At 35.7% G+C, this 12,827-nt stretch overlaps 4 protein-coding genes across 4 annotated transcripts; 1 reads left to right on the top strand and 3 right to left on the bottom strand.

Moving 5' to 3' along the window:
* Positions 1-42: 42 nt before the first annotated feature.
* On the bottom strand, positions 43-1,221 carry PHYBLDRAFT_129115 (hypothetical protein). The gene is made up of 3 exons (XM_018429265.1): positions 1,199-1,221; positions 536-742; positions 43-409 (listed from the first exon to the last, which is right to left on the bottom strand). Exons 1-3 carry the CDS (start codon positions 1,206-1,208, stop codon positions 213-215), a joined length of 414 nt encoding a protein of 137 aa, XP_018298436.1. The 5' UTR covers positions 1,209-1,221; the 3' UTR covers positions 43-212.
* Positions 1,222-7,220: 5,999 nt separating this feature from the next.
* On the top strand, positions 7,221-9,557 carry PHYBLDRAFT_137950 (hypothetical protein; the record flags this gene model as incomplete). Its single annotated transcript, XM_018429906.1, has 5 exons — positions 7,221-7,397; positions 7,477-7,552; positions 7,681-7,854; positions 8,063-8,621; positions 8,687-9,557. 5 exons carry the CDS (start codon positions 7,221-7,223, stop codon positions 9,555-9,557), a joined length of 1,857 nt encoding a protein of 618 aa, XP_018298435.1.
* Positions 9,558-10,091: 534 nt separating this feature from the next.
* On the bottom strand, positions 10,092-11,263 carry PHYBLDRAFT_61444 (hypothetical protein; the record flags this gene model as incomplete). The annotated part of the gene is made up of 3 exons (XM_018440807.1): positions 10,092-10,223; positions 10,380-10,717; positions 10,849-11,263. The coding sequence occupies 3 exons, from the start codon at positions 11,261-11,263 to the stop codon at positions 10,092-10,094; spliced, it is 885 nt and encodes a 294-aa protein (XP_018298434.1).
* Positions 11,264-11,508: 245 nt separating this feature from the next.
* PHYBLDRAFT_137948 (hypothetical protein) lies at positions 11,509-12,610 on the bottom strand (the record flags this gene model as incomplete). Its single annotated transcript, XM_018429905.1, has 3 exons — positions 11,509-12,308; positions 12,396-12,456; positions 12,530-12,610. The coding sequence occupies 3 exons, from the start codon at positions 12,608-12,610 to the stop codon at positions 11,509-11,511; spliced, it is 942 nt and encodes a 313-aa protein (XP_018298433.1).
* Between the last annotated feature and the right edge of the window lie 217 nt (positions 12,611-12,827).

Raw genomic sequence — 12,827 nt, 5'->3', positions numbered from 1 at the left:
TCTCAAAAAGAGAGAAGAAAAGAGCTATATTAGATATCATTTCTGGGGGGTAAAAGTAGATTCAATTGATTGATCATTCTATTTCTTTCAAAAAAAAAATTCAATTCATATACATTTCCGGTCTTTCCAAGCATTTATTGGGCGAATTAAACAATATTTCGCCTGAAAAAAGCAGGGCAATAAGGTAGGGTAGGGTGCGAAATTGGGAAGATTTAAACAACGGTACCGGAAGCAGAGGCAATACGGGGCCACAAGTCAGCGCACTCCTTAGCAACGGGACCAGTAATGGCGGAACCCTTCATCTCACCCTTGGGGTTGACAATGACACCGGCGTTATCCTCGAAGTAGAGGAAGACACCGTCTCTACGGCGCCAGGCCTTGCGCTGACGAATGACAACAGCGGGCATGACTAAAAGTTAAATAATAAATAAAGAAAAATTCAAAACCAACAAAATAAAATAAACAGTTAGAAAAAAATATAGCTCTTATAACTTTGACATGTTATAAATATTTTATTGTTCATCTAATCTCTTACCCTTCTTTCTCAACTCGGGCTTTCCCTTCTTGACGGAAGCGACAACCATGTCACCAGCACCGGCAGCGGGGAGTCTGTTAAGACGACCCTTAATGTTGCGGACGGCAATGACGTACAAGTTCTTAGCGCCACTGTTGTCAGCGCAGTTCATGACAGCACCAACGGGCAGACCGAGGGTCATACGGTACTTCGTGCCGGAAATGCTAACTAGGAGGGGGGAGGACAAGGATCATCAATAAGCTTGTTCTTCCAAAAAAAAATCATAATATAAAACCGAAGGGCGATTTTTTGGGATAATATGTTGTTCTCAATCAATCAAGGGCGGGCAGCATATTAAAGGATGAAAGTTGGACGTGCGCGTAATATGTAAGAATCGGATAAAATCAAGAATTTGACGGACGGATGGATGGATATAAGGATACATAGATACATGAATAGATGTATTGATGGATGGATAGATAGATGGATGGATGTATAGTAGAATGTGTGAATGGATTCATTCATTCATTCTTTTTCTTTTTTTTTTATCTTGGCATCGTCCTTTCTTTTGATTCCTTTTAATCTTAGTCACTCGCTTGGCTTTCATCCTCTATTGCTTGTTCACCCTCGACCAGTTTCAAGTCCCTGCCATGCGCTATCTTAATTAGTCTTCTTGATACACACCTTTAGGCATAGCGAAGAAATTCGGATGAGAGAGGGGGACTTGATTGTTGGCTCGCTTCGATCCTCATGTTTCTTCCGAGAATCCAGTCGGGCTTTTGATACAACCAAACGTCACTTTTTGTGACTACATAAATAAAGCACACCTTTAACCCCACGTTTGACTTGAGGAACCCTTCTTTTTTTTAGAAAAAGAAAAAAGAAAAAGAAAAATCATTCATACTCGCTACAGCATTATAGATGAATCCAGACATTGTGGAATCCTGAAATCGATAATTAAACATGTGTATATATCTATATATATACTTAGATTTCTTTTCTTTTCTTATTAAATGATATACCAAAATATTTTTGTTTGATCTTAAAGGATCTTTACATTTTGCAATTCATGCCATTGAATTGTAAAAGTAAATGGCCAATTCAATTCACTCCGTAAATTATAGATATATTTTCAAGACCCCAGATTTGCGTACTTTTAAAAAAAAATATGAATGATATGCCTGATTTTCGTTTGGCTTGTTTGTTTCATATCTACGGTAGGCTAGCTTATTTTACTTTATTTTATCCTTATGCTTGTAAGAATATAAATATGAAAATATAGAGGTTAATAATTATGATCGTTTTACTTGGATTTAAAATGATTTGATACGAATATCAATTTTAATGATATTGGCAATTACTTATTACTCACAAACTTTTATTAATAAACTGAATTACTAATAATGAAATTCTGTAAAAAAAATATCGCAAGATATTATAACATATCCACCAAAAAGGAATAATAGAATACCAACCCTGAATGCAAATCCAAATGAAAATCCTAATGAAAATCTGTTTGTGTGTTTGTGGATCATTTCATCTTTACAATGATTAGATTAAAAAGCTTGCAAATCATTAGCGAGAACATAGTAAGATCCGCGCAAATATATAATTTCATATATCTATATGCCTATATGTCTACATGTCTATATCTAATACTTGCTTATATTAAAACATTGAATCATGTAGCGCAATATATATATATATCTTTTTAGACTTTTGGTTGAAAATATATTACAAAAAAATAACAATTTAATCTTTATATGTTTATATGTTTATAGGTTTATAGGTTAATGGAATGTAAAGAGAATATTAAAAAAAAACAATAAAGTTTTGGCTTTATTATATGAATAAGTGAATTCTCAATAGATTAAGGGGATTTTTGATATTCTTTTCTTTAGAAATGAATATTAAACAAATAATGTAATAATAATAATAACGGTGCGTGTAATTTGATAATTGATATTTGATATTACTGAAATTGATATTGATATTGCTATTGCTTTTGAGGATAATATTGGGCAAATTCACCCTAGGGGAATTTTTAGTATTATTATTATTATTACTTGTTCAAATCAATATTTCTTTTTATCTACAAATAATTGGAGGCATACTGCTACTAGTGTAACTACAGAAATGTATATATACGCACCTGTTTTTGTATGCATGAGTACATAAGTACATGGGTACATATGCTGCTCTCCAATATACATTCTTCTTTAAATTAAGATATGAAAGCCAAATATAATGTTATCAATCTATATTTGAAGCCTGGGATTATACTCTTCATTTAATATTATCTCCTTGCAGCTGTTTGATGTATCATTCATTCATTCACTCATTCATTCATTCAGTCACTCATATATTTTTTATAATTGCTTATATCTATAATGACAAGATACAAAAGCCCTAGTTTGATTATTTATATCTAGCAAGAAAATGAAGGGGTGGAGTGGGAGAGGGAGAGGGAGAGGGAGTTATTTACTTATCAGCTAAAATACATAAAAAAAACAAAGTTTTTGCTGTTGCTGCTGCTGCTGCTGTTGTTGTTGTTTTTCTGATTTTTGGTTTTGCAGCTTGAAAAATATAATAAAATAAATGAAATAGAGGGAAAGAAGAGGGGGTTGTTTCACTACACATTTGCTGTGCTCACCACAAGAATATATACTGTATTTATTACTATTAAGGTCTATAAATCCTACCAAATAATAAAGTAACCGGCATATCTTAAACCACCTTTTCTTTTCTTTATCCTGCCTATATATCCAAACCTTTTATTTATTTACTTTATAAGCTGTGTATGCCTATGGTTTGCAGTAACATACCAATTGCAGTATAGTCTTAATTGAAATAAATTGGCTGTACAAAAAGACCAATATATTCCGTGCACACTTACATATACCAAAATAAACAAGTCGGCTCTTTTTGTATATATAAATATATATGTATCATAGAAAGGTCATTTTACTCTTTTATTCGGTGAGAGCTAAATAACTATATATATATCCCCAGTTTCTCATTTTTCTTGCAGTACAACTAGTAAGCTACCTATACAAATAACAACAGCAAAAATTAAAAGTCTATATGGTACATAAAAGATAGAGAGAGAGAGAGACATAAAACAGCTTTTAAAAAGATATATACCTTTTATAAGTAACGATAATAATCAAATCAAATCAAAATTTGCTCAAATAGGCTTATTACCATAAAAATAAGCTTATTACTAATGATAATAATAAAAATAAAAGAGCCTTCTCAGCCCTCCCCTCTCTCTCTCTCTCTCTGTATATATACAATACCAAACCAAATAGGAGTATTGTTGTCTCTATCACTAAATAAATAAATAAATAATAATAATAATAATAAAGTGGCCAAGCGTAGGATGTAGATCCAAATAAACAGGGGGTCAAAAAGTCAGTTTATCATTTGAACCCGCCAAAATACAATAACTTAAGTGAGTCTGTCCGATCCACAAAGTTTTAGCCCCCCATCTTCCCCCCAATTTAATTAATTAATTAATAGACAGATAGATAAATGGATATATACATAAATAAATATCGGGTGTAAAGAGTACTATCTGATCCGTGTATGTTTCCAAAGAAACACCAGCATAGAACATTACCAATATCAGTACTAGTACTAGTACCAGTATCAGTATTAGCATGAATATGAACAATGTATGTATATATATATATGGCAGCTCAATACGACATTCCTCGACCTTTCAGATTTCAGGTGACAGATACCAGGAAACTTTTAGACACGACTAATAACCCTCTTGAATTCGTTACCCCTGCCGAATTTTGTAACAACTTTTTGTTTTATTTTTAAAAAAATCATAATAATATGGGGGTGGTTTGGTGTCAAAAGAGGGTTCGCCAACAGCTGTCTTCTAAAAGATCTGTACAACCAGCTTTATAGTAAGATTCAACACATCATATTCAAGTCAATCAGCCAACAGTTTCAAGATGATATATCACAAACTGTTGATACTATGCCTTTATATGTACATATATACATATTACAGAAAAGTTAAAATGCACTAAATTGCAATTTCATATACATTCATTTCCTAATCAATTTAACACCTTTCCCAACACTTTGTCTGGGTTCACTATTGAATATAGAAAAAAACACGTTAAAGTATCAGGCCTCTCGTATTTAATTAGAATTAATATATATATATATATATATACTGTCAGTTTAAGCAAGAAATTAAAGAAATCGCGCCAGTTAACAAATATAATAAAATTTCCAGATTTCATAAAGCTAATTGCTTGAATAGTTTGGTCTTTTTACATATATTGAGTAAAAGAAAAACTAGATAAATGATTACAGAAACCTTGGGATCCCAATGCTTTTACAGCTCACTATCTAGAAGTTATAAAAGAAAGAAAGAACAATATAATTATAGCACTTTATACAAGCAATTGTCATTAAAAGTGGGTTAATAAAATATAGTTGACAAATATCATATAAACATAGCATGTAGAAAATATAGCCTTTTTAAATCATGAAAAGGGGACATACATTGACAGAACATTCATGCTACCAATGAATTTCTCCTACAAATGACAGGAATAATTTGTATTTATCATGTCTTCTTATTATTTATTCCTTGGACTCGTTAAATTGATACTTGCTCTGCATCAGGGAAGAATGCAATGATTTCTTTTTGTAACTGATTGAATAGTTTGTCTACACATAGCCCAAGTACTTAATACATAGTCACCATGACACGTTAATTGAGAACAAGGTACCGTCAAGTACATAATATAAGTGACAATCAATTGATCAATAGGTAGATATATAGAATAATACTAATACAAAGAGAATCAAGCATGGAAGTAAAGTGAACTATATCAAGAGCATTATCAGCACATAATATACATAATATTATCTCTGGCTTTGTGATGTCACATTTAATTTATTGTATATCATACCGTAATGTTATATGTAAAAGAACTACTTTGATATTTTGTGGCACTTGTCTCGTATCACAGCAAATTTCCTTTAAACATTACACACCTTTTCCTATAAACTATGTACATCCAAACAACAACAACAACAACAACAAAAATAAAAATAAAAATAAGAAGAAGAAGAACCATAAATTAACAGGCGTAAATAAGAATAAGAATAATAGTAATAGTAATAGCAATAGTAATAAAAAAACAACAACAATAAATGTATATATTTATTTAACATTATATGCACTTTATTGATTCTATTCAAACAAATAATCAAAATCTTGTAACTAACCGCATTATCCCTGCATGTCACTTACACAAACAGGGTTATAATCACAATCACAAACACGAGCACAAGCACAAACACAAACACAAGCACAAGCACAAACACAAGCATAAGCATAATCATAAGAGTAACCATAAGCATACGCATACGCATACGCATAAGCGCAACTACAAACATAAACATAAACGCAAACGTAAACAGAAGCGCAATCAAAAGCGCAAATAGAAGCCAATCTTGCCAAATAATAATAATACGTATAGTAAAGTGTGGGCTTTCTTAAAAATCATCTTTTTATTTATTTATCTTTTTGGCCAGTCTTTCTTTTGTATGGAAACCAAGATTCCAAATAAGTATTTGTGTAGCTTGTAATCAGCTTGTAGAAAGAAAGAAAAAGTCTCATGGTGTCCATTTCAAGTTGTCTAATCTAGTATCGTTAATGAGGTTCATTGCCAATCTAATGATGAGTTTAGTATTTGAAAATGTTTGTGTTTGTTTATTTGTTTGTTTGTTTGGATATTTCCCTCTTTCTCTCTCTTTTTCTCTTTGTATATTATTTATTTATTTATTTATTTATTAAAGACAAATCACTACCAAGGTACTTCCTCGAAATACGTACTAAATTAATTATCATTATCACTGTCATTATTATTACTTAAAGGCATAGAAAACCTTTATTTGATAGGTGTACAGATATATGTTTTTCTTGACTGATTTGGTTTGGGGAGTGTGTGAGAGAGAGAGGGAGGGGGGGTTGGAGGAAAAGAGGGGAGTGCAGGTACTCTTTTTACAGAAAAGGTGTATAAATATGAAGGTTACATACATTTGTATATTTGTATAATGGATATTAAATTAGCGACGAGAGGTGGCAAAAAAAAAGAAGAGAAGAGAAGATAAAATTAAGTAAAGTAAAGTAAAATAAAGAAGTGGGAGTACGAAGAGTGGGAGAAGAAGGTAAGAATAAAAGTGGGCTTACAAATAGAAGAACAAAGATAATACAAATTCAAGAGAAAAGAGGGGGGATTCAAGAGGAACAGAGGGGGTGAAGAATACAATAAACAAGAAGAAGAGGAAGAAGAGGAAGAAGAAGAAGAGTAAATCAAAGTAAATGAAATATACAGGCAGACAGACGGATAGACAGATTTTGTGAAAGGTTGAATGAACCCTTTCCGGTCTTACACTGTCTATATATTCAACAAGCCCAGCCTCTCTTTCGCCTCTTTCTCTCTTTCTTCCTTCTTTCCTTCCTTCTTTCTTTCTTTCTTTCCCTCGCACACTTTCTTTTGCACCCTCTCTCCTTAACCAACTCCCATTTATTTACTAAGATCTTTGTCTTTTTCACCTCTCTTTCTCTCTTTCATTCTTCTTTAATTCTTTTGATTTCTTTTTTTTCGAATTCGTTCAGCGTGTTAGTCCTCAGTCGAATAGTCCTTACGCCCTTAACTATATGTTGATGTCGTTCCTCAAATCAAACCAACCTCTCCAAACAACCGGCAGCAACCTTGTCGGTCTATGGCGTCCCTCTTTTGTCAAAGTAGATCAGCGACTGTTCGTCTTTGGAGGAGGAGGAAACGTAACAAACGATCTACACGTCTTGCACCTAACTGACATGCGATGGGAGACTATCCAGGTACACATAAGCACAAGCCCAAACACCTAAACACACATGCCCAACCGAAACATAGTCTATAACACATTTTCCCCCTAAGAATATCAAAGGTACCTCTCCTTGTAAACGCTATGGCCACACCGCCACACTTTGGAATAATTGCATCCTTGTCTTTGGTAAGAAACCACATACCAGTCAATAACTTTCAAGTCCGTCCTCATTCATCTAACCCCTTGATTCTATCCATTTCCCTCCCCTCTGCCCCTCCCCCACCCCACCCCTTGCTCCCCCGCCCCTCCCTAAGGTGGTTGTAATGAGTTCCAAGAATACTGTAACGACCTTCACATCTTTGATCTCGAAAAACTCACCTGGTTCCAACCAAAAACAACCGGCGTAATACCAGCACGTTATTTACACAGTGCAGTTGCCTACGACGACAAACTATTTATTTATGGAGGATTTGCAAAAAATGCAGACTGTAAGGTCTAAATACCAAATATATATATATACACACATATATATATAGATACATGATAAATATTATATTTGTCATATTGTCACACTATTACACACATTATATATTTATCTATATTTTTCTTTCTCTTTCTTCACGCGTGCGTTTTTGTATATACGTGCGTAAAATTTTACCTTTATATACTTATACATATATATATATATATATATAGGCACATTTGTATTAGATGAACTCAACGTAATCGATTTAAAGTCCATGAATTGGTCAAAGCATGGAACAGTCCCTCCGCGATACAACCATTCTGCAACCATCATAGGCAACAAAATGTACATCTACGCCGGAAAGGACGAACAAGGGTGTACGGTATCCGATCTGTTCTCTATCCACCTCGAATGTCCTCCTTATGTACCCCACTTAGTCCTCAATGGATCACACTCAAATTCAACCAACCAGATGGTCTTACTAAAGAGCCAGCACTTTTGTGAGGCTGTATGTGGCAAACTGTTGGTATTCGGTCGATACCTTGCAGGTGGTCAACCAGACACACCTTCTGATGCCACATATGGTCTGTGGATGCTCAATCTCGATCGGCTCGAATGGGAGCGACAGGAATGCAATGCAAATTTCCAAGTAGGCGGTTGGAATTACTTTACCGTCTTGTCTGAGAACATGCAGTCTTCTGAGACGGGCGAGACTGATGTAAAGATCAACAATCTCTTCTTTCTCGGAAACACAGATCCTTTTAGACCCCAAGGCTATGATCATTTTCGGTTGGTACTTTTCTCGCGTCATATACTAATACCAATAATAACTCATACATCTATGTCCTTCACAGTGATGCACTCATAATCAACGGAGAGTCTCTCGGATTGTACGACATCCCGGCTCTGGCATGCATGAATGAATTTGGACACCTCCTGAATTGCCCCGAGCTGTCTGACTTTGTGATCGTACCTGCAGGCGGCCAGGCTCTTCACGTACACCAGGTGATTCTTATGACGCGCTGGCCGCATTTCAGAAATATATACAAGTCCGGGATGGTAGAAGTCCAACAGGGCAAGATGGAGATGCCCGAGCCACCTGAGGTCGTATTAGCCTTTCTTACCTATCTCTACAGTGACAACCTTGATCCAGACACATCCTGCCAAATTGTTTGCGAAGTACTGATACTTGCCAATATGTACCTTTTGCATCGACTAAAGAAAATATGCTGCGAACGACTGTATCGACAACACCTGACAGTAGAGCACTGTGGACTAATCTTTGAAAAGGCTATCTTATCTGAAGAACACGGACTACGACTGCTCGTACTAGACTTTATATTCAGAAACTATGGGGCAGTATTGAAGAGTAATGTATTGCTCGAAATGCCATTAATGATACGCCAGGAATTCCTTCAGGCTGTACCCGACGAGGCAGTATTAGAAGTCACTCGTTCGCGCTTCTTCTCACACGCAAGTCCTTCCAAAACAGCCTTGACTTCTGTGGCAGCTGCAATGACCAGCCACACTGGAAATATATCAATCACACCTCTAAGCCATCCTTATCCAATTAACTACAGCTTCGGGTCAAACACCTTCAGTGGGACTAATAATTCTCCATCTGCGAACGTAGCCCGAATGCGACACAATAGGACCAATGTGGTTTCGACCAGTATCCTTTCCTCTAATACTACCCCAACAAGTGGTATGAGTGTAGGCGTATAGAACCTCCCATTTTATATCAACAAAATAATAAGCCATCTATATTTCCAATGTAATTATATAACCTCACCTTTCCTTTTACCTTTTACCTTTTTCTTCTTCTTATTTCTTCCCTCTATACTTCTTTTTTTTCTTTAATTTTAAAAATCCTCCTTTTTCCTAGATTCCCTTTTCTTTTCTTTTCTTTTTATTATTTTTATTATTGTTCCCCTTCTTATTTTCTCCATATTTCTTGCTTTGAATTTAATGTATTTAAGCCTTTACAATCTCGCTTTTAAATGTATCTGATTGATTCAAACGTCATCCAAATGTGTGTATAATTGTGTGTGAGTATGTGTATTTTATATTTCCAGGAGCATATAAATATATTTACACTTGTGCGTAGGCTTCACAAGCTACAATTTACCCCTGGCAGTGTCCATCAATCAGCCCCTCAAAATGAAAACACATAGTACGTCGTCGTCGTTGTTGTTTGTGTTGTTGTTGTTGTTTCGTGTTGTTATTTGTGTTTTTGTTTTTGGCTTAATGTAGGTCAAATTATCCAGTCGATTCAAAGCGACACAAGTCTTCCTTGTCAAACAGTAACAAGAAATTTTTGTGCCTACCATTCAGCTTGTCCTTCCATCGCCCTTCCGAGTGTCTATTCTCCCCTCTCACAATCAGTTCTCCCTAATTCCCTTTTTCTTTATCACACCAATCTCCCTCATTAAACTCACTCACCCACTCACCCACTCACTCGCTAACTCGCTAACTCGGGTATCTTATATAAATATGTCTATTTCTATCTATATTTTCTTTCCCAATGTTTTTCACTCCTATCTTTACCTCTTGAGGCGGACAATGGTCGACGGTATATGCTGGTTCATTAATACGAAATGACGCTTGGCTATCGTGTGATCCACTGCTAACACTTGTCTTTCGACCCAAGTTGGGTTGATAACCATCCAAGATACGATATGAGAGTTCATTTACGACGTGACTGCGGCTAGATGGCGACAAGGCAGGAACATCATCATCTTCGTCTTCTGGCTTTTGAATTACATGGCGATGAATTAATGATGCTCCATATGCCTTGGAGCTCTGAGCCCAATAAAGAATAGCAAGACGATACAAAGTATAGTTAGGACAATGATGATGCATTTGGATGCTCCAGTGATCCAGCACTACAACATTACAAAAAGGAAAAAAAAAAGAACACACACAAATATTCATATTATGTATATATATAAATATATATTAAAATATAATCAAAGAACAAGTAGTTAGCAACTAAAAAGAAAAAAGAAAAATTTACCTTGGAATACGCCGTAGATCATCCAGTAAGTCAACCATGCTTTGTAGGTATCAGGTTCTTGATGGTCTGTTTGTTTGACCAATTGCCAACATTTCCAAAGTGGGTAGAGTGTACCAACAATCTGGACAACCAAGAATCTTGAATGATCATAAGATCTTTTCATGGCCCAAGCCGCAGCTGCTGTAGTACTCAGAAACAATGGTACAGGTGGAAGCCCCTTGCGAATAAGGAATCGAAATAGTGCCGACTTTGCATAAACATCTTCGAGAGAACGTAGACGAAAAACACATGGACGAGTGATCGGTAGAGAAATAAGAGCAAGGTGAATGGGTGACTGTTGATTTACAGTATCAACCCATCGAGTGAGTAGAGTTGAAGTAGCATAACAGCCGTCCGGGGTATCAGTAACGGTCATAAGAAGTGAATAGGGATCTGCCGTATCTCTATATGTATATGTATATTATCTAAATATCTAAATATAAATATAAATAAATGTATTTGTATTTGTACGTAACAGGTAAAAAAAAAAGATAGATAGAGGTAGAGAGAGAAGTATAGTAAAAGTGGTAAGAAAATAATACGAACAATAAGTAAGGAGAAGGAGAAGATGTGCGCTCTGGCGGGGATAGAATAAAAGAATATATATGTTTATTCAGGACATCAAAGACATGTGATACCGAGACAAGCTTGGGGATTCTCAAGAATTGAGCCGGCCAATCCATCGGTGCGGATCATCCAGTCCACTGCCAAGGTCACAATGTGTTCCTGTAAGTGGGTCTCCCACCCAGCCATCGTCCACTGAGACTGAGCAAGCATATATTCGGTCGATACAACAACAGTTGCCATTGCAGCTACAGTCGCTGCATATACTACACATATTCCAGTCACAATTTTTGCTAGTAGCATCATAGCTTCCATCGGCCTTAGTGTAAACTTTAGTCTATCTGCGTACAGCGGTACAAGTGACTGGCTAAGGACATTTATATCATGGTATGACAACCCGGTTGCCAAGAACGGATTCAGCTGTCGAGCATGTACACGGAAATCGAGATAAGCGCAAAAGTCGTCGTAATGCGTGTGGGGTACAAATAACCGATATTGCATAGCACCCATCAGCTGCCGTTCAAGATTGTTGATCTGTTGTAGACTGTAAGCCCCAAGTGTATGGTCGACCCAATCCAGGTTTGTCCACGTCACATCATCCAAAAATTTGTCGGCCACTACAATGCATGCCATAAAGAGATCCCTGGGTTGTTTCCATTGTACTACATGTCGACTTCCATGGCATAACTGGTCCATATACCATAGACATACTACTAGCGATGAGCAAGAAGTCTGGGCACGCACTAGAGTACGTCTAATGAAATTCACGTGCGACCGCCAAGACTCGTAAGCGTGCACAGCAGACTGCACCAGAATGTTTTCGTCATTCCAACTAGCCATCCAAGCACCAGCCAAATCTATTTATTTGTACAAATGAATATGGGGGGTTTTCTTCTTCTTTTTCTTATAGAGAAAAGAAGTACATAATGCATGGTATTAATTACCAATGAGTTCAAGAGGGATTCGTCGAGTGCATAGATCGTCCTGCAAGCTTTGTTGATAACCCTACGTTGAGTAACCAAAAAGAAAGTACAATGTCTTTAATTAGACCTCTGTTTTGCAAATGATCCATTCTTACGGAAGATTCTATAATATGCTTCATCCGATCTCGTTCGGATTGTTCTTTACGTAGGATAGAGCGTTTGGGATTTCGGGTCATTAGAAGAAATGAAGAAAGAGATAAAAAAAATCGGGGATCAAATTATTCCGAAAAAGGGAGACTTTTATGTGTGTATGTGGGTGGGGGATGAATGGATGGGTATGGAAATCTTTATCAAAAATAAAAACATATAAAAAAAACAACGCCTCCAAAAAAAGAGTTGTTTTAACTTTATTTATTTATTTATTTAAATCATATAATTGTATATAAATATATA

Source organism: Phycomyces blakesleeanus (assembly GCF_001638985.1).
Source record: "Phycomyces blakesleeanus NRRL 1555(-) unplaced genomic scaffold PHYBLscaffold_1, whole genome shotgun sequence".
NCBI classification, from domain to species: domain Eukaryota; kingdom Fungi; phylum Mucoromycota; class Mucoromycetes; order Mucorales; family Phycomycetaceae; genus Phycomyces; species Phycomyces blakesleeanus.
Note: the sequence above shows the minus strand (reverse complement) of the source record. Positions and strands in the feature narration are given on the sequence as shown.

Excerpts from the sequence above, each read along its gene's own strand:
- PHYBLDRAFT_129115 (XM_018429265.1), bottom strand. Across the intron at positions 410-535 it reads GCCCGAGTTGAGAAAGAAGG|TCATGCCCGCTGTTGTCATT; the intron begins GTAAGAGATTAG and ends TTTAACTTTTAG.